We start from the raw sequence: 26,743 nt of genomic DNA, 5'->3' as shown, positions 1-26,743 counted from the left end.
TATTTTGATTAAAATGTTTTCCAGAGTGTGTGTATGTGTACATAAAAAGGCTAGGAGTAAAAACAAAATATCAAAATTATCTTGTGGCAATAGGATTATGAGTGGGTTTTTTTTTTTTTTCCCGGTACGCGGGCCTCTCACTGCTGTGTGGCCCCTCCCATTGCAGAGCACAGGCTCCGGACGCGCAGGCTCAGCGGCCATGGCTTACGGGCCCAGCCGCTCTGCAGCATGTGGGATCCTCCCGGACCGGGGCACGAACCCGTGTCCCCTGCATCAGCAGGTGTACTCTCAACCACTGCGCCACCAGGGAAGCCCCTATGAGTGGTTTTTTTATCTTATTTTCTTTTGTGTTTTATAGCATTTTACAGTAAACATTTGACTTGTATCTTTGGGAAAAAATGGTTTTTGATATTTAAAGTTACTTGGAGCAGAGTTATTTCTTTCATGGAAAATTTTTCTTATGACTTCAACTTAGAAATTAAAAAGGTACTAGGTAAAAGACCAAAATACATTATTTTGTTGGTATCTGTTGCTTTTTTTTTAAGAAATATTCTTTCTTACCTCAACCTTATTTAACCCGGTTTCATAATTTGTAGCAGTATTAATATGACTTCAGCCTGCTTGATTATCAGCTTTCCTAGGAATGGCTGAATTAGCTATGATGGTCATGTTGATGTGTAGTCTCCCCAGCTTTCAACCTGAATCCTAATAGATCTCACAGTTTAAGGTTTCCCTGTATGCTTGTTACTTGTTTATCCACTATTTGCCTATATAAAAGGACCACATTTTATGTATCTTGAGTCAAAACTGAAAAACACAGCAAACGTGAGTTTTTTGGTTTTGGGGGTTTTCTGGCCATGCTGCATGTCTTGCGGGATCTTAGTTCCCTCACTGGGGATTGAACCCGTTCCCGCTGCAGCAGAAGCGCAGAGTCCTAACCACCGAGCCAGCAGGGAATTCCCAAACATGAGTTTTTAAAAGGTTGCTTTGGCTCCCTGTATTTTAATAAAATATCTCTTAAGATAAATTATTATATGAGAAAAGCAAGGCACAGAAAAGTATGTGTAGTATAACACCTACTATAAGAAGGAGGCATAAGAGTATTTGTTTGACTGTATAAAGACTCTAAAAATCTGTACAAATTCTTAATCATTCTGGTCATGGAGATGGAGTTGGACTTTTCACTGTGTAATCTTCTGATATTTGAATCATGTGAATTTTAAAAATGGGTTTCGAAAGTGAAGTACTGAGAACTTAGAAATAAACTGATCTTATTTTCTCACATAAAATGAGAACCTAATACCTCATGTGTATAGTAATTGTCTTATTCCTTAGAACAAAGATAAGCAAACTATAACCCAAAGGCCGCCAGTCCTCCTTTCCCTCCCTTTCTCTGAATAAAGTTGTATTGTACCATAGCCATGCCCATTTGTATACATATTATAATATATGGCTTCTCTTTCCAGCTACAATGGCAGAATTAAGTAGTTGCAACAGACACTTTATGGCCTGCAATCTTTATTATCTAATTCTATACAGAAAAATTTTGCTGACCCTCTGCTGTAGACCTTGTTTTAAAGTTTTTAATAGTAGAACCCTCTGTTTACAGTCAAATTTTTATATGGACTTCTATTATTAAAATATGCAGCTATACTTATTGCAGTGAGGTTAGGGGACAGGTTGGTTGAACCCTGCCTACTCACCTGCCTCCCTCTCTTTTTTTACCCTCCATTCTCCAGCAGATGATTCTTGAGGGGAATTTGAGGAACCCCCGGGGTTCTAAGGAGTACATTTTGAAAATGACTGCCTTACAACAACTCTTTGAGGCAGTAAGTGTGATATTATTTTCTATTTTAGGTATTGAGAGACTCGGCTCATAGAAGTTAGTTAGTCAAGGCTTAATAAGCAACCAGAACTCAAAACAAATCCAGGATATTTAATTGCAGAATAAATGGTCATATTTGCCTTTATATTCTATTTTATATTGTCATAATTATACAGTAATTGTTTCTACAAGGTGTTTTAGTGGTGATTTGACTTTTTTGTCTTTCATCTTTCTTGTTTCGCATAGGCTTTTGTAAGGCAAGCTTCCTTCCTTTACTGGAATTTGCCTATACTTCTGTGCTAAGTTTTGACTTCTGTAGCATGGCTGATGTAGCCATCTTGGCTCGTCATCTTTTCATGTCAGAAGTTTTAGAAATCTGTGAAAGTGTACATAAACTAATGGAAGAGAAGCAGCTAACAGTATATAAGAAGGGTGAGGTACAAACAGTTACATCTACACAGGACTTACCAGAACAAAATGGAGGTACAGCACCTCCTGTGGCTAACAACGAGGGAACCACAACAACTTTATCCACTGAACTTGGGGATTGTGAAATTGTACTGCTGGTGAATGGAGAATTGCCAGAGCAGAATGGAGAGCTAGGACAACAGCCTGAGCCCCAGGTTTCTTCACAGACCGAAGCTGCTCTGTCACCTGTAGGCTGTGTAACTGATTCCCATCCTGAAATGGAGTCTGTTGATTTAGGAACAAAAAACAGCCAGACAGAACTAGAAACTTTAAACAGCAGAGAAGATGGCACAGACTCTAATACTCATCCTAAGCTTTCAAAAGAGAATGTAATCAGTAGCTCTCCAGAAAACAGTAATATGGGAAATGATACAGCAACAGAGGATATCTGTGCTGAAGATATCTCAGAGCATAGGCAGAAGCTTGGCCAGTCTTTAAAAGATCAGGAAAATCTAGTTGAACCGACAGCACAGACAGACCATAGTCCCGATGATGATGATACTTACAGAAGCAGGCTTCGGCAGCGTTCTGTTAACGAAGGAGGATATATCCGACTACACAAAGGAATGGAGAAGAAGCTGCAGAAACGGAAAGCCATTTCCAAGTCAGCAGTTCAACAGGTATGATGAAAAAAGAGTTTACCTTTGTAGTTTTAGCTTTAAGTTGAAAACATTCTGCAGTTAAACTTACGGTGATAATTATCTTGGGGGGAAGGGGAGTGGATGCAGGAAAGCAATTTAATGTTTTAAATACCAATATTAAGATAATGTGAATTTGAGATAGTTAATTTATTTAGATTGTGTTTTCTGTTCTTTAATTAGGTGGCTCAGAAATTAGTTCAAAGAGGAAAAAAGATGAAACAACCAAAAAGGGATGCTAAAGAGAATACCGAAGAAGAAGCATCCCATAAATGTGGGGAATGTGGAATGGTTTTTCAGAGACGATATGCTCTTATAAAGCACATACTGAAACATGAAAGAGCTAGAGATTACAAGTGTCCAGTAAGTATCTGGAAAGCTAATTATAGATGGCTGTAACTTCATTATAAATAGAATCCAATTTACTGCTTCATTATTATCCTGCCATTTGTGTTCTCTCTTCTCTCTGTCTCCCTTACATTGCCGTAAGAGTTATCTTCTGATTTGTACATGTCATGTTCTTGCCAAAACATATTTACCTCTGCTTCTTCTTGATACCCTAGTAAGACAACAGTAAAACGATCTTTTTAAAAAGCTCATAGAAAGGCAAAAAGAACAGGAGACCTTAGCAACTAAATTCTGGATTCTGATAAATAGATGGAGTGTTTTTTGTTTGTTTGTTGGCTGCCCCATGCGGCATGCGGTATCTTAGTTCCCCAACCAGGGATAGAACCTGTACCCCTCTGCAGTGGAAGCACAGGGTCTTAGCCACTGGACTGCCAGGGAAGTCCCTAGATGGAGTCATTGATTCAGCAGATTTGAAAGGGCTCATTCCCAGGCTTTCAGTGTGGAAAGCTAAGAATCAATCTAAATTGTATTGCAGAACTACCAAAAGGCTCAGAAATTAATGGTACTAGCTACCTTGAAAGTAGAGATGAGTCTGGTTGTTAGAAAGTCTGTTTTGGTTTTTTTTCTGGCTGTGTTGGGTCTACATTGCTATACATGGGCTTTCTCTGGTTGCGGCTAGCGGGAGCTACTCTTCATTGTGGTGCACTGGCTTCTCACTGCGGTGGCTTCTCTTGTTGCAGAGCATGGGCTCTAGGTGCGCAGACTTCAGTAGTTGTGGCGCACGGGCTTCAGTAGTTGTGGCATGCAGGCTCTAGAGCACAGGCTTAGTAGTTGTGGCACACAGACTTAGTTGCTCCACAGCATGTGGGATCTTCCTGGACCAGGGCTCAAACACAAGTCCCCTGCATTGGCAGGCGGACTCTTAACCACTTTGCCACCAGGGAAGTCCCTAGAAAGTCTTTCTAAGAAGTAAGTAAATCACTACCACCATGCCTTCAGCCAAAGATCCATCTTCTACTCTCTGAAAAAGATAAAACCCACCACTGCTCTAGGGAACACTGTGAATAATGAGGGTGAATGTACTATATACCAAACAAGGGAAGGTAAAAGCATATATACTGAATATTGAATCCTTTCAAGCTCTCTTTCCCTACTCAAGTTCTAGAATATTAACAACCAAACCCTTAATCTTAAAATAGAAGGATTTCTTAAAGGTGAGAAATCCGAAGTCTGATAACAAAAGATCTAAAGATACTGCTCATTAAAGCCTGTGGTTAATAGTTTACTCCTCTGCTTACACACAAGTTCCAATCGGTTTTTAAATGTCTTATTTTGAAATGTGAATAGACATCAGGTATACAGACTCACAAATATTTGAAGCAAAAAAACAACTTTGAGGAATCCAATACTATGCAGTTAAAAGAAAACTCAAACACCCCCCCACACACAACCCAAACCACAAACTATGATTTATATTAGAGATAAATAAAACAGTTACATCAGTAAAACAATAACCATGTACTGTGTTTTTAAAAGGACACATCAAGAGAACAGAAGAGTTTTTCTTAGGAATAAAATACATAATAACACATATAGAAAAGTTAGGAAATACAATTGACTAAATCACCCAGAAAATAAAGCAAAAGACAAGGTAAAAATGGGAGTGAAAGAAATTTTAGAGGATTGGTCTAGGTTATCTTCTAATATCCAGATAATTCCAAACAGCATGGAGAGAAAGAAACCACTAATGCAATGAAAAAAAATTTGAGAACTTGAAAATAGAAGTTTCCTTGTTAAAAGGGTGCGTTGAATGTCCAGAATCATGGGTGAAAATAAATCTATACCAAGATATATTATGAAATTTCAGAATCAAGGTACAAAGAAAATCTTATAAATTACAAGAGAGAAAGGATAAGGGTCAGAATAGCTTCAGGCCTTTCAGCAGCAACAGTGCAAGTTAGAAGACAAAGGCACAATATCTTTAATATTATAAAAGGAAATGATTTCTAACTTGGAATCAGTATTCAAACTATATTTATGATGGTAGAATAAGAACAGTTTCAGACATGCAAGGTCTGCAAAGTTTTACTTCCCAAACTCCCTTTCTCAGGAAGCTGTCGGCAGAGGTATTCCTCTAAAATGAGCAAGACATGGGAAACGGGAAACATGGGGTCCAATCTGTAGAGTCCAAGCGTGGGAAACAACCGCCCCAGTCTGGAACACCAACGTAGTGCTTTGACAGCGATCTCCCACAAGGTGATGTTTTAAACCTTCTCCCAATAGACAGTTGAGAGAAAGGTTTGATGATGAATTAGCAGTAAATACAAAGATAAATAAAACAGAAAAGGAAACGAAAGGAAAGGAAAGAGACTCATACTGTCTGTATGGTCCAGCTGTAATAACATGTATGTCATCCAGATAATGTAAGCACTGAAATTGATCTCATCAAAATGATCATAAAGCTGTATTGAGAAAGTATGGTAATGGGAAGGATCATGTACGTGTAGAGAGTGGAGAGGTAAAGGAGAGGGTCACTTCCTATTATTCATATTACTCAGAATTACAGAGATAATCATTAAGAAAGAGTCAAAAAAGTAGAGTAGTGAACCAAGAGGCCAGTTGTACTTATTAAAAAAAAGTTTTGTAGATCATGACTATAAATAACTCTGATTTTAAAATAAAGAACAGAAGCTTTCAGGAATACTCAACAAGTACAGGGTAAAACCCAAGGACTATCACAGTTTTATCTTCCTACTTTTTCCAGCCCCTATTTTTGCTCTTCCTAACAACTGTTAGTACTCATATAATAATAGTATTCTTGTCTTTGTCTGTGTCTTACCATTCCTTCAACACCCAGCCTCGGTGATGATGCCTTTCCTTATACTCTGATTATTCCCTCTTCCTAAGTATTGATCTTTCACCTATTTACATATAAATCCTGTTTTTGTGGTTAGATTATAAATCTTTGCAGAGAGGAGGCTGGGTCTGTCCCTTTCATTTCTATAGTGTGGTACCTAGCATATTGTCTTTTACATAGTATATATGTTTATTGAGTGATATAATTGTAACAAAGATATGGAATGTTGAAGTACAAGTTGAGTTTCACTTAACATTTGTGATGGAAATACATTCAGGCAGAATTTTGTTTACTTTTTCTTTTAGTTGTGTAAGAAACAGTTTCAGTACAGTGCCTCCTTGAGAGCACACCTTATTCGACATACCAGGAAAGATGCACCTACTTCATCCTCTTCCAGTTCTGCACCTAATGAGGCATCAGGATCATCATCTGAGAAGGGCAGAACCAAACGCGAATTTATATGTTCGATATGTGGAAGGACATTACCTAAATTATATTCTCTTCGAATACATATGTTAAAGCACACAGGGGTAAAACCACATGCATGCCAGGTAAAGCCATTATATTTATTTTGTTATTTAAAGAAGATTGGAACATAACCGGTGATAAGACTGGTTGATTCTGGCGTCACATCACTTTGGTAAAATGTCACAGGAAGTCCATAACTTTTTCAGTTTGTTGCCTAGGTCAAGGGTGATTCCCAGTTCTGTTCTTTAATTTGGCTGAAGTTGTAACTTGAAATTAATCTATTTAGGATGTTCGGGAAACTTGCTAGGATTCAGAGCGATACAGGGTGAGAATAACCAATTCATCATCTCAGTCATCCCTTAACGTTCAGTAGGACCAACCTGGCTTGGGAAGGAACCTGTGAGTTAAACACGTCTTAGTAGAAATTCTGCCTAAGCTATGTGTCCTTCTCTAGAGCTGAAGACTAAATGCCAAAATGTGATTCCTGGGTAAAGAATCCTGTGATAAGCCAGCTTTGGGCTATTTGCAACGGTGAAAAATTTCTAGTAGCACCTATAGCCTTGCATATAAGGATGACCCACTATTTTTATTAATAAACAGTTTTGGAACCAGTGAAATTTTTAATGTTTTTCTCTCTCTCTTTCGTTTCTTAAGCTTCGTATTATAAGAAAAAAGAATGTAAGAGAGTAGAATAAACCCTCATGTACTCTTCACCCAGCTTTAATAGTTATCAACACATGGTCAATTGTGGGTTTTTTTTTAATTTTTATTGAAATATAGTTGATTTACAATGTTGTGTTAGTTTCAGGTGTTCAGCAAAGTGATTCATTTATTTATTTATTCATTCATCCATTCATTCTTTTTTAGATTCTTTTCCATTATAGGTTATTACAAGATATCGAGTGTAGTTCCCTGTGCTATACAGTAGGTCCTTGTTGGTTATCTGTGGTCAGTTGTATTTTATATGTACTGTCTCTCACTCCCTTACTTCCCCCTCCCTTCAGTTATTTTGAAGCCAAGTCCTAAGCATCATTTTATTCATATATTTAAAAACTAAGTGTTAATTCGGCCTCTGGTCTTCTGGTGTAGCACTACTCAAAATGTGTGGTCCATAAAAGATAAGTGCAAAGATGGAGAGTAGCATGTAGAAACTGTCATGGTAATTTGATACTGTGACATTTTCATTGTGTTTAACAAAAATCTCTCCCTAATAGATTGGGGAAAGAAAAAAACTGGTTCTTCATCATAGAGAGTTTAAGAAGCACTGTTCTAGTTGGTATAGCAGGAGTTGAGTATATTGTTCTTGATTAAGCTCCCATGTCTCTTTTAATATAAGATATATTGTTTACCAGTCTCACAAAGGACAGTATGAGGTTTTTTTGCATACTGTTTTGAGTTCTTCTAGTGATCTCATGGGTGTAAGAAAAATAGCAATATTGGTTAACTACTGAATCAGAAGATGATCAGCCAGCTAAAATCCTTGGCCCTTGTATCAACTTTTTAACTTTGTCATTTTGTTTATAATTTATGTTTTTAATTTAAAATAGCATAGTAGGTTCTGTGTCCTCATTCTTCAGAAACAGCCCTTATCTCTTTTCCTGTTTTACTGGTTTAAACACCTGTGCTCTCTTAGGTCTGTGGAAAGACTTTCATCTACAAGCACGGTCTAAAATTACACCAGAGTCTCCATCAATCACAGAAGCAGTTCCAGTGTGAACTCTGCGTTAAGTCATTTGTTACCAAACGGAGTCTTCAGGAACATATGAGTATTCACACAGGTAATGAGAAACTTATATTGACATAGTTACATGTTATATACTATTAATTTACTAGTATATTGATTATGCTGTAAGATGACTGTATGTGTGCAGTTTTTTATTAATGAGAGTAAAGTTTTTTTTGTTTTTTTGTGGTTTTTTTTAGAGTAAAGTTTAAAAGTTGTTCTTATAATCTAGTTTTAGAGCTATCTTATTTGTGTAAAAATTTTGTTTCAGTCAGTGCAGAAAAATGTGTACTGAGTATTAAATCCAGGCACCTAAGGAAATGGTCTTGCTTTTAAAAAGTTAAGCAGTAGATAGATGTAACTGTCAGCATGGTATGTGGCTTATAATTTTATTAGAACTTTTAGTCCACATATACTTATTTTCAGGTGTTTAAAGCAGTTATGTGGAAAATGGCTGATGAAGGGTAGATAATCTGCTCTAGAACTTGTATACAACTCTACACTGTTATAATCCAGATGATCATGCAAGCCTGTCACATTCTGTGGGTAGTAGTAGTAGCCTCTCTAGTACTCTGGTTGAGAGAAAATAGGGATTTTGACATAGTTTGTTATTCTTAGAAGGTGGATGCCACATGTTACAGCTTCCGTGCCCACTTGATAAAATAACTTCTGAAATACAACGTAAAGCATTCTGTTGGAAGAGCACCTGATTGCTGGATTTGTGACATGGTTTTTATTTTTTATAGGCGAGTCCAAGTACCTTTGCTCAGTTTGTGGAAAGTCTTTTCACAGGGGCTCTGGGCTCAGCAAGCACCTAAAGAAACACCAACCAAAGCCTGAAGTTCGAGGCTATCATTGTACTCAGTAAGTATTTAATATGTGAACCATTCAATTAATTTCCTTGTGTTCTTACTCAGTTTATTTGAAAGTTGTTTCAAAAGAAAATATTTGAGGTGACTATAGTTGATAACACTGTATAATATGATTGAATTTTGCTAAGAGAGTAGGAACTTGAATATTCATATGTAATTATACACACACGTATATATATGTGAGGTGATGGGTGTGTTAACAAGTGGGAGGATTCCTTTCACAGTGTATACATGTACTGAATCATCACAGTATACACTTTAAATATCTGACAATTTTATTTTTCAGTTACACCTCAGTAAAACTGAAAAAGCAGAATACTTGAAGATAATATTAAACTGTTATTTGTTTACTCTTGATTTTATCAGTTTGTTTTTGTCTAGATGTTCCTATTTATTTATGTAACAGTTTTATTTAGACACAAATTTCATATCATACAAATCACTCATTTTAAATGATTTAAAGAAGTTGTTCAAATGTGCAACCAGTTCTTTCCTACAGTAGGGACTGTAGGAAAGAAGGGTCCCTTGGTGCCAGCCAGAGATTCTTCCTAGGCAGTTCCTCGGAAGTACTTGGCCCTCTGCTCATTTCTCCCTTCTTCAGATTCCTTTTTCCCTCTTTTCATTTTCCAAAGCCTCTTGAAATCTTTTTTATAATTGAAGTAAAGTTCATAGAACATAACATTCATCATTTTAAAGTGTTCAGTTTAGTGGCTTTCAGTACATTCACGGTGTTGTGTGAGCATCACCACTAATTCCAGAATGCCTTCAATACTCAGGCCAGGCAGTTTACAATTCTGCCTTGGTCTTCTCTTTCTGTTTGTGCAGAGTCAGCCATTGGTGAGAGTATAGAGCCTTTTCGGGTCTTTTCTGAGCATGTGCCCAGCACTGGGCAGATATTTGGACTTCTAGATTCCTGGGAATATGTGAGAGTTTTTCAAAGCTCTCATTCCCCAAAACATCTCGGTCTCCAGCCTTTTCCTCACAGGCTTTTGGTTTGGATATTGTTTGCACCGAACTGCTGTTCCTTGCCCCAGCAGCTGTGGCTAATACATTTGCCTGTAAGTGTTTCCAGCCATCTGCTCCTCTGTACTCCCCACCCCTCCCCGAGTCCTCAGCCCTGGAAGAGTTAGGGTAAATACAAGCAGACCCTTTGAGGGGTAACCTCAAGAAGTCATCAGATAGCTTAGAACAACTACAGCTCTGTGAGAATAAGTTCCTCTGGTACTAGGGACCCGTAGCAGGAGTGCAGTCTGTCTGCTGAGCTGAGGAGCCCGGGGATGGGGCCAGGGTGAGTTGAAATGCCACAGAGCTCTCTTACCAAGATTCAGCAATTGCTTTCTTGATTAAATATTTACCTGGTCACTGTAAACTTTTAATTAGTTTCCAGAGGTCCAATAAAATTGATTCTGACAGTTTTTGCCCATTTGTTTACTGCTTTCATGTAGGGATGGGCTTTTGGAGTTACCTACTCTGCCCTATATGCTGATGTCACTCTATAATCAGTCTTATTTTAAAACAAAGATAGTTTATTATTCATACATTTTTAGTTGCAAGTATAAGAAAACCCAATTTAAACTGACTTGAGGGCTTCCCTGGCTTAGTGGTTGAGAACCCGCCTGCCAATGCGGGGGACATGGGTTCGAGCCCTGGTCCGGGAAGATCCCACATGCCGCAGAGCAACTAAGCCTGTGTGCCACAACTACTGAGCCCACGTGCCACAACTACTGAAGCCCGTGCGCCTAGAGCCCATGCTGCACAACAAAAAGAGCCACCACAATGAGAAGCCTACGCACCACAAAAAAGTAGTAGTCCCACCTCAACAAAGAGAAAGCCCGCGCACAGCAACAAAGACCCACACAGGCAATAATAAAAACAAATAAATAAATTTATTCTTAAAAATTTAAAAATAAAATAAACTGACTTGAATGAAAGTCGAATCTAGGAGTCTGAATAGTTTAATGTAAACTGGTTTCAGATTCATTAGCACTTGATGTCTCTGAGACTCCGTATGGACAAGGCAGTGGCAATGATTTCAGCCTTACATCCTCTCAACTCCCAGATTGTCAAGCTGCTTTTCTCGTAGTTCCTATAAAAGCCCTGAGGTTCGCTACCATTGGATCTGGTTAAGGCATTTGGTTTTCTGTGAATCGATCACTATGGCTAAGAGAATGCTGTGCTCTGATTGATCTAGGCCTAAGTCAGTTGCTCCATCCTTATGGTCAAGAGTGAGGCCTACTTCCAATAGATGGACAGAGACTGGGAGAGGGTGAAAAGGGATGTCAAAAGGGGAGATCAGATGGGGTTGAGGAGGAGACAGAAAATAATAACACCTATGATAACCCTTGGGAGCTGTGCAGGATTCTTTCTAAAATGTTTCTAGTACTCTGCAGCTAAAAGAACTTAAGACCCTGTAGCCTTGATGCAAGATTGGAATAGTAAGAATTGTTTTTGTTTTAAATTGGGATCATCTTGTGGAGTTCTAGAAACCCAAGAATATACTGAGTTCTTGGAAACTTCTTTTAAAAGAATAAGATGATCCAGTTGGGTGAATGAACTTTGTTATTGCAGATGTGAGAAAAGTTTCTTTGAAGCTAGAGATCTTCGCCAGCACATGAACAAACATCTTGGTGTGAAGCCATTCCAGTGCCAATTTTGTGATAAGTGCTATAGTTGGAAGAAAGATTGGTATTCCCATGTGAAGTCTCACTCTGTCACTGAGCCTTACAGGTGGGTAAATCTGAGAAGGATCTAAACTTAAGATATAAATGTACTTGGATTAATTATTATGGATTCTGGTGCTTTGGAAAAAATAATTTGGGGTTTTCCTTTATTTTAGGTGTAATATATGTGGCAAAGAATTTTATGAAAAGGCATTGTTCAGAAGGCATGTAAAGAAAGCTACCCATGGAAAAAAAGGAAGAGCAAAGCAAAACCTGGAACGGGTGTGTGAACAATGTGGAAGAAAATTCACTCAGCTGAGAGAGTATAGGAGACACATGAACAACCATGGAGGTAACTATACTTCATATAGTTTTATATATATATATATATATATATATATAAAAAACTTACAGTAGAATAAAAGCCAGTCCAGTAGTGATTCTCCTTTTACCATTCCTCTTGCCTATTATCTCGCTTTCCTTAATAAGAGATTAATCCCATGTTGTGGAAGATTTATTCAAGTGATAGAGGTGATCCTGAACCTGACTACCTAATTGTTGTGTAGATAGATAGATTCCTGTTTTAGTGAGCTTAATACTCTATATCAATATTTTTATGCTGGAATGGACTACTTGAAGTTTCTGGTTTTTTATCCTAGGATTATAGGATTGCTGTGAAGGCTAAAAGAGACTATTCACAGAACCTCAGGATTGTCTCTCAGTAACTTCTATCAATAGGAACATCTTTAGAGAGATTATATCCAGAATCTGCTTTATTCTAAGAGAAACCATTTGGTTCTAAATAAAAGACCGCCATAGTCAAGATAGAAACGTTTATGGGCTACTGTACTTAAAAGAAAAGCATTATTTATCAGGCAGCTGTAATATATTTTGGTACTTGGACCTCACCACACATACACCTCTCTTGTTTCTTTTTTAATAGGAGTTAAGCCATTTGAGTGCTTAACATGTGGAGTAGCTTGGGCTGATGCCCGATCTCTAAAACGCCACGTCAGAACACATACAGGTGAACGGCCCTATGTCTGTCCGGTATGTAGTGAAGCCTACATAGATGCTCGAACACTCCGTAAACATATGACTAAATTCCACAGAGATTATGTGCCTTGCAAAATTATGCTGGAAAAAGATACCCTTCAGTTTCATAACCAAGGAACTCAAGTGGAGCATGCTGTTAGCATCTTAACAGCAGATATGCAGGAACAAGAAAACAGCGGTCCTCAAGAACTTGAAACTGTGGTAGTGACAGGAGAAACTATGGAAGCTCTCGAAGCTGTTGCAGCTACTGAAGAATGTCCGTCAGTGTCTACACTTTCTGACCAAAGTATTATGCAAGTGGTTAACTATGTGTTAGCACAACAGCAAGGACAGAAGCTGTCTGAAGTTGCAGAAGCTATTCAAACTGTTGAAGTAGAGGTGGCCCATATTTCAGAAACAGAGTGAATGTAGTAATCGAGATGAACAGAAGGGACATCTCACATAAACTGAACTCACAGAACATTTGTTTACAGTACTATGTGGCTGTCTGCCTAGAGTTTGTACATCAAGGCTCTGGGCTGTTTTGGTGGTGTTTTAACATTTCTAAACGGTTTGTCTGGCTAATGGGTTCTGTAGAAAAGTCCATTTACTGTAAAGAAATTGAAAACAAATCTGTTTGATGGCAGTGGATTATCATGGTATACTTTTTATGAATTAATGTTTATAAAGAACTGTACTAAATAAATTAAAAACCGTACAGTTTCATTTGCATTTTGACATTATTATATACTTTGAGTTTAAAAGGCTGTACTAATTGGCTTTTCTTCTCTTTTATTCTCAAAATATAGAGGTTCTGTGATTTCATTTGCCTTGTTTATGGTTTAAAAATTCTAATATAAAACGTTTTAGTGCGATGCATAAGTATATTACATTTTTTTAAATGCTTCAGATCTGTGATTCTTGACTTACTATTTATTTTAACCCCTTATAAAGTCAGGGATTCTTTATTTTAAAGCACTTAATGAGTTACATGTTGTAATCAAGTTTGCACAGTGTACTTAATCTATATGGGGAACCCCTAAATGAATAGCTGATTTTTTTAAATGCCATTAAAATGCATGAAATGCCTATTAAAGCCTTACTCTACTATCCTTCAAGGCAAGTAAATTGACCATGAGCAAAGAACATTGTTATTAAACTGTTGATGGGAAATTTCTCCATGATTACATAAGATGATAAATGGGAAAAAAGTTAAAACTAGGTTTGGTATGTTTGCAGCTTTTGTATCATGTTTAATTGTTCAATTTTGTTGAAGAACTGCAGTTTAGAAGTAGGATAGCAATATAGACATCTACAGCGGTCCTGTGGATACCATGTAATTGTTAAGTAATTTCAGAATATTGAAAATTCTTCAGCCCTCATTACAGTATACTACTTAAAGAAATTGATTATGGCCCACCAAATTGTTAAAATTAAATTCTTTTTAAAAGTTGCCTGAAAGTTAAATTAATTTGTGTGTTTGATTTTTAAATTCCCACCTCTTTAAGCTATCCAGTTTTCTCGTTTTTCAAAATAGCCACGGGGAGATGCCACATTTCTCTCCTGGGAAACTACCACTCAAGCTGTAATTGTTAAAATTAAACTTCTAAGTATTAGAAGCTAATATACGTTGTAAAATTAAGATACAAGCAGATCACATGTAAGTCATTCCTAAAGCACAAGAAAAGAATGTGCCTTGATGTACATATATTATTAAGATGCGTATTCCAGTTTACTTTAAAAATGGCTTAAAAGATGAAGAATAAATGTGATGCCATGCATGCATTGTACCTGTATATGTAATATTTGCATTTGTAAATTTCCCATTGTTTTGATAGCTGTGTGGCTGACTTTCAATTTTAAGTGGATTAACATACAGTCTGTAACTTTATAATGGCTGCTTGTTTATCATATCTTTCAGTTAGTGAAAATGTATTTCAACCTGACAAAAATTTGGAATTGTGTCTTTATGTTCCCTTGTCACCATTGTTATTAGATTTAGTTAATTGTATAAGACCCATTAATGTATGTCATAAATATGTAAATAAAAGATGTTGAATCTTGTTTAAGGCATAAGCTTTGGAGTTGAGCTTGTCACTATTTTCAGCTCATAAATCAGTTGCTGTTATTTGATATGTTACTGAGTTAATCCGTTTGTTTGTTTGTTTGTTTTGCGGTAAGTGGGCCTCTCACTGTTGTGGCCTCTCCCGTTGTGGAGCACAGGCTCCGGACACACAGGCTCAGCGGCCATGGCTCACGGGCCCAGCTGCTCTGCGGCATGTGGGATCTTCCCGGACTGGGGCATGAACCCGTGTCCCCTGCATCGGCAGACGGACTCTCAACCACTGCGCCACCAGGGAAGTCCGAGTTAATCCATTTTTAAAGGGGAGGAGAATTGAACATATTAAAAAATAACCATTGACAGAACACATAATACTATTAAGACTTATTACACTTAATCTTACCACAAAATTAAAAGTAGTACAATTAACCGCCATCTTTGGATCATTTAAATGTGTTTAGAGAATTACATAAATTACGTGTAGAAATAAGTGTTAAGGTTCCAAAAATTCAGTTTTATATTTCCATGGGGAAAATTATTTAGTTTATAATAATTCATTTTTAGAAGCACACGTTGATTTGTTGTTGTCAGATGACTTCCTTCCTGATTAAATCTGCTTGTTACTGCTGTTTTATTAAAAGCCATTGGCTGTTTACATAATTTCACAAGGTTACCTAAACTGATAAATTTAGAGTTAATCCAGACCTTCAGTGTCTTGTCTTTTTTAAAATAATAGCTTTGATATAAACTGCATGATGCTTCCCACTCATAATTGAATCAGGAAATTTAAACCTATAATCTTCATGGAGGTTCCTAAACAGGGGTTTTACATCTGTTTGGAAAATAAACAAAGTCTTTGTCTCCCCTGATCTTATAAATGTATAGTTATAGTTTGTAAAGGCTTAGAGCAAAGATGCAAAGATAACTTGTTTAATTATTTTAAATATACCAGTCTTATAGTCTATTATCTGAAGTTTTGAAGTTGAATACTGCTGTTTATTGGATTTCTCCAGAGTTTTATAAATGTTAGAGTATAAGCGCATCTCCAGTAGGGCCTTATCTTTGGAATCCTGTGCCACCTGCCTACGTTGAAAAAGGGTCCTCCCAGATCAGTTTTATGTTTGCTTTTGTTAGATTGTTCCAAGAGTATCAATGGCTAGGCACTATTTTCATATTAATTTCTCAAACTCTGGTTTCCTAGACCAGCAACTGTAAATTTGAACTTTAGACCAGTGTGAGAACAAGGTCATTGTTCTAAATCTTAAAGGGAGGCTGTTTGCCCACCTCGTGCCCAGTCTGGGACAGACAAATATCTTTGCCTGGGTTGGTGAATGGAGTTTTTTTCTGGCTTGTTCTTTCACTGAAGGTGTAGCTCTTCAGTGGTTCCAACCCAGCTTTGTGTGGAATTCTTAGTTCCGATCTCTGTGGACCTAAATCCTGATCTCTTGTCACCTTTGGGCTTTCAAAAGCCAGCGCCTTTGAAACTGGCAGTCCCATCTATCACAAGGTTACTACAGTTTCAACTCAGTTTCCTCTGATTTGGGGACCCTAGGACATTTCGTTTCTTAAAGTCTTAGTACTACGATTTTCTTTTTTTTTTTAGTTTTTATTTATTTGGCTGCGCCAGGTCTTGGTTGCGGCCTGCGGGCTCTTAGTTGCAGCATGCATGCAGGATCTAGTTCCCTGACCAGGGATTGAACCCAGGCCCCCTGCATGGGGAGCGTGGAGTCTTAACCACTGGACCACCAGGGAAGTCCCACTATGATTTCAAAGGAGTTTGTTCTAGCAGAGATTTATAGGTTAGTCTTTTCCAAATCCTGGAAAACAAATAGTGTTGTTTCTTTAAATATTTTTCTCCTCTGGTTACTTCTTTATTTCTAAGAGAAGGTTTTATTTCTACCCTCAATACCTGTCTCATTCTCTCCTTTTTCTCCATTCCTGATAACCTTATGGGAGTTGCTCAACTTCATCTTTAACTGTTTTTTTAATTGAATTATCTATTGAATTCATTTTAAAATTTGTATTTCTTATACTAGCATTTCCACTTAGTTCTTCATACGTGCTTATTCCTGCTTCTCTTTTCCATTCTTTCCTTGTTGATTGGATTTATTGTGCTCATTTGAATTCTTACTGTGTTCTGTGTGCTCTACAAAAAACATTACTTTCTGTGAATATACCACAACTTTACCTTTCTACCACAGTTAGATGTTTGGGTTATTTTCAGTTTGGGGTTATGAAGAATGCTGCAAGGCCCATTTTTATCCTCTTGGTATATATATGAACATGCATTTCTGTTGCGTACATAACTAAGAGTGGAATTTGAGTCATTTGGATTTGAGGATGTTCAACTTAAGCAGATAATATCGAAATATTTTCCGAAGAAACTGTGCCATTTTACACTCAGCAGTGCTGGTTGCTTCACATGCTTGCCAAGTACTGTTGGTCTTATTACTTAGCACTCTGCAGGGACTTCTAGGACAATATTAAATAGCTGTTGTGTTTGCCATCTTTGTCTTTTTCCAGTCTCAGTGAAAATCTGAGATTCACATGGTGGGCTAGATGGCTTCACCATGGGGGCTTATTGCCAGAAAAAAAAACAACCATGTGATTAAAGGGTTGAAATTTTCTGCCCCACCCCCTGACCTCCAAGGGAGGGGAGAGAAGCTGAAGACTGAGTTCACTCACTATGGCCATTAATTCATTAATTTAACCAATTATGCACTGTATATAATGCAACTTCAACAAAAACTTGAAGAGGCTCAGAGAGCTTCCTGGTTGGTGAGCATATTGATGTACTGGGTGGGTGGCACACTCCAACTCCACAGGAACAGAAGCTCCAGCACCCCTCCCTCCCAGACGTTGCCCTATGGGTCTCTTCCACTTGGCTATCCCTGAGTTGTATCCTTTATAATAAAATTGTAATTGTAACTTTAGTGCTTTAAGTGAGCTCTGTGAGTTGTTCTAGTGAATTATCAAAGGCGGGGGGGCTCCATAGAAGCCCCTAAATTTATAGTTGGCCAGGCAGAATTGCGGGTGGTTTGGGGATATCCAAGACCTGCTGTTAGCATCTGAAGTGGGTGCAGTCTTGTGGAATTGAGGCCTTAACTCATGGGGTATGTGCTAACTCTGGGTAGTAATGTCAGAATTGAATTGTAGGACACCCAGCTGTCAGAATTGGTGCTGAAACATTCCATCCACGTAGAGGATTGGTCTGAATCGGAGTGTCAGAGATCAAGTGGGGTTAGAGGGGGTGATGTCCATGTGGGAGGTTAAAGCAACCTAGGCAATGGGAGATTGGTTATATAGAGAGGATGAAATACGTAAACACTAAGGATATTGAAAACCAGCATTTTTGCTGTCGGAGAAGGGCGTCGCAAAGGTAGAAAAGGAGATGATGAAATGTGAAGTATTGGTTAAACTGGTAGTTGTCAGACACAAATGCTATGTAAATGCGTGTATATGTATATAAGTGTTCGTGTATACACGCATGTATTCTCTAGTTGTTTATTGAGATGGCCTGGGAGCAGTGATACCCACCAGAAATGATTACACCTAGTACTAAGTATTGGTTTCTAAAAGCCATTCCCCAATAGAACAAACTAGGGCTTCTTGGGGAAATGGCTAATTTCAGGGCTGGGTCAGGAAAAGTACAAAACGAGTCTGGAAAATCTTCTGTCAGAAAGCAAGTTAGATGCTCAGAGAATGATGGGGACATGTCAACAGGGCACAGAAGTCCTCGAAGGGACTTCTACTGGCCAAATCATGGCAAATTGAGTGAGCATAATAATAATGAGAGTAACAGATTATACACCATCAAAGAAAATAGGAAATCGTAAGTCCACTATCAGGAGTCCTTAAAACCATCCCCAGGTTCAGTGATTCACTAAAAGCACTCACAGGAACCAGCAAATACACACACTCATGGCTATGATTTATTACTGAGAATGGATATAAGACAAAATCAGTGAAGGGAAAAGGCAAAGTCCAGAGGAAACAAGCGTAAGTTTCCAAGAACCCCAGTGGAGCCATGCTTAATTCCTCCAGCAATGAGTTGTGACAGCACACGTGTGGAGTGTTATCTATCAGCAGGCTCATTAGAGATTCAGAACCCAAAGTTTTTACTGGTGCTGGTCACATAGGCACCCTCTGCATAGCACATTCCAAAATTCCAGACTCCGGGAAGGAAAGCAGTTGTTCAGCATAAACCACACTGTTTGCATAAGGAGTTTAAGCACAGAGAGCCACACTTTTTAAGAAAGGTTTTGTATCAGTGTAGGGAACTGTTTACCAGTCAAGTTTCCAATTGCCAGCCAAAGGTCAAACTTTGGCCTTAACAGTCCTCCTAGCAGGACTCTAAGGTAGCAGGCTCAGACCTGCTGTATTAGTCTTTTCTTCACAAACAGTAATACAAATAAATGAAAGAATAAATTGAGGGACTTCCCTGGTGGTACAGTGGATAAGACTCTGCTCCCAATGCAGGGGACCCGGGTTCGATCCCTGGTTACAGAAGTAGGTCCCACATACCTGGCGCAACCAAGAGTTTGCATGCTACAACTAAGGAGCCCGCCTGCTGCAACTAAGATCCAGCACAACCAAATAAATATTTTTTTAAAAGGAATAAATTGTAAAGTTGAAGAGGAGCAGGACATTCCCATAGTTTCCCCCACAAAATACTTATTAATATTACAAAGGAGAGGGAGCTGTTACAGTGGAGGATTCCTGGACTGAATGTCAATATTATGACATAGTGTGAGTGTGTTTCGTGTTTGGTGATTGCAATCATTGTTGCTTTTGTTGTGGTCATCCATTTACAATGCTTGGTGTCAGTTTATCTCTTGTAAAAATAAAATACAGTGTGTGTGTGTGTGAGTTGTGAAAAAAAAAAAGAAATGTACACTTAAAATGGGTGAGTTTTATACCTCAATAATTCTTTAAAAAAAGCTATTTGGAGGTCTAAATAAAATACATTAGCTTATAAAAAAATATTACAAAGGAGGAAAGAGAAACTTCATGGGGGAGAAGTCTGACAGACACCTTAAGTAATCAAAGTGATCATGGTCAGTAATAGGATAAATCAAAATTGTGTACCACTTATATAGAATGCAATTAGAAGAATATAACATCATGTGATATTTCTGTCAAAAATGCATAACTTTAATCATGAGGAAGCATTAGACAATCCCAAATTGAGGGATATTCTACCAAGTAACTGGCCTGTGATATTCAAAAGTGTCAAGGTCACACACACACCCACACACACAAAGACTGAAGAACTGTACCAGACTAAAGGTGACTAACCAGACCTGACAACAATGCAGTACATGATTCTGAACCAGATTATTTTGCTGTAAGGCAATTGGTGAAACTTGAAAGCGGTAAAAAGATTAGATGGTGGTATCCTATCAATGTTAATTTCCTGGCTGTATGCAGTTATGTAAAAGAATGTGCCTATTCATAAGAATACTTAATTCAGATGTGATGTGACATCAGGTTGATAAGTTACTCTCAAATGTCTCAAAACTTATTCTACTTGTAATTTTTCTGTAAGCTTGAGATTGTTTCAAGATAAAATTATCTTTTAAATGAGTTGGAGGATTGACTTCTGGTACGACAGATGAGGTACTCTGCCGATATGTTTCCCAACGAAACTGTAAAATTGTGAAAACAAAAACAACTATTTAAGGGGTCTGTAAATAGTCCTAAGGGCAAACAGCAAATGAGGAACATCTATTCAAGAAGAATCTATGAGAATTCACTAAGAAAGGCAAGAGTCTGTGGTATTTGCATATGATATCACTTATATGTGGAATTAAAATATGACACAAATGAACTTATCTACGAAACAGAAAAAGACTCACAGACATAGAGAACAGACTTGTGGTTGTCAAGGGGGAGGAGAGGTGGAGGAGGGAGAGTGGTAGTTAGGGATAGTATATATAGGATGGATAAACAACAAGGTCCTACGGTATAGCACAGGGAACTATATTCAATATCTTGTAATAAACCAGAATGGAAAAGAACATGAAAAAGAATGTATATATGTATGTAAAACTGAATCACTTTGCTGTGCAATAGAGATGAATACAGCATTGTAAATCAACTATACTTCAATAAAATAAATTTTTTAAAAAGTGTCTGTGGTGGTTTTTTTAATATTTATTTATTTATTTATATTTGGTTGCACGGGGTCCTGGTTGTGGCAGGTGGGCTCCTTAGTTGTGGCATGCATGTGAGATCTAGTTCCCTGACCAGGGATCGAACCCGATCCCCCTGCATTGGGAGCATGGACTCTTAACCACTGCACCACCAGGGAAGCCCTGCGCCTGTGGTATTTGAACAAAGACCACTCCTTCCCTTCCCTGTCTCAGCTCAGTAAGGTGGCAACGCCACGCCAGACTGCTGCATCCTAGAATATCAGGCTCCCTCTCCCATCAGCTCCCGGTTGCAGGGTGGTCCTCCCAGGAAGTCCAGCCCGTCAGTTTTTCTCGTCCTTTTCCCAGCTACCTGTTGCTGAGATAAGGCCTGAGCAAGTGTGGTTGAGAGGTTCCTTCTCAACCAGGAAGGAACCTCTGGGGGTTCCTTCTTCCACCCAGCTCCCACCTGTGGAACAGAGGTTCTACGTTGGGCCAAGTGAGCTGAGAAGACAGAGGCCGTGCCCGCCCTTGTCTCTGTTCATGAACTGGCGGTTCCGTGACAGGAGAGGAAGGCCGAGAAGACCTCAGGCTGCAGCCACTTCTTGGCCAAGAACTCAGCTTGCAGAGAAGGGGTGTCACTCAGAAACTTGCCATGGTCTTCACCTCCAGTTCCAGAATCCTGGCAGAGACTTTGCCTGGAAGTAGAAGCAGACTGTCAAAAGCTCCTAATCTCTTCCCAAAGGGCTGACTGCATTTGCAACTGAGTCTGAGGATATTGAGGCCTATTGAAGCAATTGAGAGGAGACTCAAGATATAGGATAAACTGTAGGCCTGCTGGTTTGTAGGAGAGAACTAGGGAAAAAGATAGCTGAGGGGAACCCTCTTGGAATCAGAATGAATATCAAACACTGACCTCAGAAATTATTATTGCAGGGACTTCCCTGGTGGTCCAATGGGTAAGAATCTGTCTTGCAACGCAGGGGATGCATGTTTGATCCCTGGTCGGGGAACTAAGATCCCACATGATGCAGGGCAGCTAAGCCCATGCACCACAACTACTGAGCCACATCTAGAGAGCCCACGTGCTCTAGAGCCTGTGCACCACAACTAGAGAGAAGCCCACGCACCGCAACTACTGAGCCCATGGGCCACATCTAGAGAGCCCACGCACCACACTAGAGAGAATCCTGCACACTGCAATGAAGAGCCCTCGTGCCGCAAATAAGACTCGACCCAGCCAATAAATAAATAAATAAATATTTTTTAAAAGGAAATTATTATTGCAAAGGAACCAGAGTTTGACTGGATTAGCTTGTTTGAACACCAAATTATTTCTCTAATAATCTAATCCCAGGGTATTATTCAAAACAAATGAGCAATTAGCCAGCAATTAATGGAGTTTAACAGCTCATGTGATCATGGAAACAGAGGAAGAGAACAGTACTAAAATAACTGTCATCCCAAGGTGACTTGGCGTACTGAGAAAAATCAGAGGCTTAGACTATTGGAGGGAAAATAGACCACTAAAATAATCCAGCTATTCACTAAACAAACAAACAAGCAAAAAACAATAACCAAGCCTTGGGAAGGGAGGGGGCATGGGATCAGTACCCCGACTTTCTACAATATGTTATGTAAAACGTCTAGTTTCCAACAAAAAATTACAAAGTATGCAAAGAAGCAGGAAAATATTCCCCATACACTGGGGGAAAAGTAGGCAACAGAAACTGCCTGTGAGAGTAACCACCTGACAGATTTAAAGAAACAGAACTAAAGAAAGCCACTGTCTTAGTCTGTTTGGGCTGTCATAACAAAATACCACAGGCTGGTGGCTTAAACAACAGAAATTTATTTCCCACAGTTCTGGAGACTGGTAAGTCCAAAATCAAGGTGCTGGCAAGGTAGGTTTCATTCGGAGTCCTCTTCTCTTGGCTTGTAGGTGGCTGCCATTTTGCTGTGGGCTCGCAGGACCTCTTCTAGAGAGAACATTCTGGTATCTCATCTTATTAGGACAGTTATTCTATCTGATCAGGACCTCACCCTTATGATCTCCTTTAACTGTAGTTACTTCCTTTGAGGCCGCATCTCCAACTACAGGCACACTGGGAGTTAGGGATTCAACATATGAATTTGGGTTGGGGTGGGGGTAGCGCGGACACAGACATTCAGTCCATAGCAACAGTGACTAAACAAGCAAAGGAAGGTGTACATATATCACCTCAAATAGAGAATAAAGAAAAAGGAAAAAAAGAACCAAATAAAATGAGTTGAAAAGTAAACTAACTAAAAGAAAGGAACTTCAAGATAGATGGACAGAGATCATGCAAACCAAAGAACAGAGAGGAAAAACGATGAAGAAAATGAAGAGCCTCAGAGAAATGTGGGACATAATAAAATGTACTAATATATACATAATAGGAGTCCTAGAAGGAGAGAAGAGAGAAGCAAAAAAAAAATTTTTTGAAGAAATAATAATTGAAAACTTCCAACATTTATTGAAAAATAATAACCTACACATCCAGGAAGCTTAATGAACTCAAATCAGAATAAACAGAAAGAGGGGACTTCCCTTGCAGTCCAGTGGTTAGGACTCCACGCTTCCACTGCAGGGGGCTCGGGTTCAATCACTGTTTGGGGAACTAATCCACCAGGCTGCGCAGCGCAGCCCCAAAAAAAGAATAAACATAAAAAGATCCACAAACAGACTCATCATACTAAAAATGCTGAAAGTCAAAGACAAGGAGAAAACTAAAAGCAGCAAGAGAAAAACAACTTGTCACTTACAAAGGCACCCCAATAACAGATGACATCTCAGCAGGACAACAGAAGACAGAAGCAGTGAGATAACTTATTCAAAGTACTCAAAGGAATAAACTGTATACCAAGAACCTTACATCCAGAGAAGCTATGTTTCCAAAGTGAGATTACTTTACCAGATAAACAAAAACTGAGAGAATTTGTTGTAACAGACCTGACTTTATAAGAAATACTTACAGGAAATTCTTTAGGCCAAAAGCAACTGAACTCAGATGGTAATTCAGATTCACATAAAAGAACAAAGAGCACCAGTAAAGGTAGTTATGAAATTTTAAAAAATAAATTTATTTATTTTTTGCTGCGTTGGGTCTTTGTTGTGGTGCATGGGCTTCTTATTGTGGTGGCTTCTCTTGTTGCAGAGCACGGGCTCTAGGCACGCGGGCTCAGTAGTTGTGGCTCGCGGGCTCTAGGTGCGTGGGCTTCAGTAGTTGTGGCATGTGGGCTTAGTTGTTGTGGCTCGTGGGCTCTAGAGAGCAGGCTCAGTGGTTGCGGTGCACAGGCTTAGCTGCTCTGCAGCATGTGGGATCTTCCCGGACCAGAGGTCGAACCCGTGTCCCCTGCACTGGCAGGCAGATTCTTAACCACTGCGCCACCAGGGAAGTCTGGTAGTTCTGAAATTATAGCAGGTTGTATGCACAATTATTCTCCTTTATTCCCTTAATTGATTTAACAAGCAGTTGTATAAAGTAATGTGTAGAATGTATTACTGAGCCAATAACATACAGAAATGTAATATATGTGTAAAATATATGCCAATAACAACACAAAGGAGGTAAGAGCAAAACGGTATTGGATAAGGGAGTGGCTGTGGATGGTAAAGTAATAATTATATTAATGTATTGTCGGGGTTGTAACATTAATAGATGTAACAAGTGTAACAGGACCACAGAAAGGGGGACAAGGGAACAGAGTAGAGCTATATAGGATTAACGTTTCTATATATAACAAACTAAGCCAGTATAAATCTGAAGCTCATTCTGATAAGTTAAAGTGTATATGGTAAACCCTAGAGCAATCACTAAAAACAAAAAAGAAAAAATCATTAAAGAAATTAAAATGCTACATTGGAAAATATTCACTCAATACAAAAGAAAGCAGTAAGGGAGGAATAGAGGAACAAACAAACAAACAAAAAACCCGACATATAGAAAACAAAAGTAAGGGTCTTCCCTGGTGGCGCAGTGGTTAAGAATCCACCTGCCAATGCAGGTGACACGGGTTCGATCCCTGATCCAGGAAGATCCTACATGTCGCGGAGCAACTAAGCCCGTGCGCCACAACTACTGAGCCTGCACTCTAGAGCCTGTGAGCCACAGCTACTGAGCCCGTGAGCCACAACTACTGAAGCCCGCGCGCCTAGAGCCCGTGCTCCACAACGAGAGAAGACACTGCAATGAGAAGCCTGTGCACCGCAACGAAGAGCAGCCGCCACTCACCGCAACTAGAGAAAGCCCACATACAGCAGCGAAGACCCAACGCAGCCAAAAATAAGTAAATAAATAAATAAATACATGTATATATAAAAAAAGGAAAAAAAGTAAAATGGCATACAAAAATACAAATACATCAATAAAACATTAAATGCAAATAGACTGAACAATCCAATCAAAAGGCAGAGGTTGTCAGGCAGGATTAAAAAAAAAATAAAACCATGATCCAACTGTATGCTGTCTACAGGAGACACACTTTAGATTCAGAGATACAACTAGATTAAAAGTAAATGGATGGGGACTTCCCTGGTGGCAGAGTGGTTAAGAATCCGCCTGCCAATGCAGGGGACACGGGTTCGAGTCCTGGTCCGGGAAGATCCCACATGCCGTGGAGCAGCTAAGCCCATGTACCACATCACTGAGCCTGCGCTCTAGAGCCCACAAACCACAACTACTGAGCCTACATGCCACAACTACTAAAGCCCACGCGCCTGGAGCCTGTGCTCCGCAACAAGAGAAGCCACAGCAATGAGAAGCTCGTGCACCATAATAAAGAGTAGCCCCCACTGGCTGCAACTAGAGAAAGCCTGTGTGCAGCAATCAAGACCTAAAGCAGCCAAAAATAAATAAATTAATATCTCTGTATGAACGTGTATTTGCTATTTCTTCTGCTTTTAATTCTGGCAATTTTTGCTTTATACAGCTTGAAGCTATTATTAGTTGCATATTGTATAGAATTGTTTTCCTGGTGAGTTGAACCTTTTATCATTATGAAAGGATAAAGTAAAGTGCCTCTGGTAATGCTCCTGGATTTAAGTCTTTTTTGACTGAAATTACAAGAGCTACATCAGTTTTTTTGGTATTCATGTGGTACATTTTACCATCCTATTGCTGTCAACCTGTTCATATCCTCATACTTAAGGTATGTCTGTTGTAAACAGTATACGGTTGTCTTTTTTCTTTTTTTGGCCACTCCATGCAGCATGCAGGATCTTAGCTCCCTGACCAGGGATAGGACCCTTGCCACCTGCAGTGGAAGCATGGAGTCCTAACCACTGGACCACCAGGGAATTCCCTATGGTTGTCTTTATAAAAAAAAGGTCCAGGCCACCAATCTTTGTCTTTTCATGGGAATATTTAGTCCAGTTATAAAACATGACATAATTACTGACATATTTGCATATAAATCTGCCATTTTAATTTGCTTTGTTTTCGGTCCTGCCTGTTCTACATTTCTTTTCCTTTTCTGCCTTTTTATGTTTTATTTTTACTTATTTTTACAAAAGTACTTATTTATTTATTTTGGCTGCGCCAGGTCTTAGTTGTGGCATGCAGGATTTTAGTTGTGGCATGCAGGCTTCTTAGTTGCAGCATGCATGTGGGATCTAGTTCCCAGACCAGGGATC

At 38.9% G+C, this 26,743-nt stretch overlaps 1 protein-coding gene across 3 annotated transcripts in view; it reads left to right on the top strand.

Annotated features, from left to right (window-relative positions):
• ZBTB11 (zinc finger and BTB domain containing 11) overlaps positions 1–14,993 on the top strand; it is a 40,771-nt gene extending 25,778 nt beyond the window's left edge. Inside the window, exons 4-11 of one of the 3 annotated variants that reach the window (XM_060010579.1) lie at positions 2,072–2,913; positions 3,115–3,294; positions 6,442–6,687; positions 8,238–8,382; positions 9,074–9,191; positions 11,768–11,926; positions 12,036–12,211; positions 12,803–14,993. In XM_060010579.1, coding sequence (XP_059866562.1) covers positions 2,072–2,913; positions 3,115–3,294; positions 6,442–6,687; positions 8,238–8,382; positions 9,074–9,191; positions 11,768–11,926; positions 12,036–12,211; positions 12,803–13,320 — 2,384 coding nt within the window. In that variant the 3' untranslated portion in view covers positions 13,321–14,993. The remainder of the gene's footprint in view (positions 1–2,071; positions 2,914–3,114; positions 3,295–6,441; positions 6,688–8,237; positions 8,383–9,073; positions 9,192–11,767; positions 11,927–12,035; positions 12,212–12,802) is intronic. The other 2 variants (XM_060010582.1, XM_060010581.1) reach the window with 2 other exon arrangements.
• Positions 14,994–26,743: the final 11,750 nt, after the last annotated feature.

The sequence above is a fragment of the Delphinus delphis genome, chromosome 4 (genome assembly GCF_949987515.2).
Source record: "Delphinus delphis chromosome 4, mDelDel1.2, whole genome shotgun sequence".
Taxonomy (NCBI): Eukaryota; Metazoa; Chordata; class Mammalia; order Artiodactyla; family Delphinidae; genus Delphinus; species Delphinus delphis.
The sequence above is the reverse complement of the archived record's forward strand: the minus strand, read 5'-3'. Positions and strand labels throughout refer to the sequence as shown.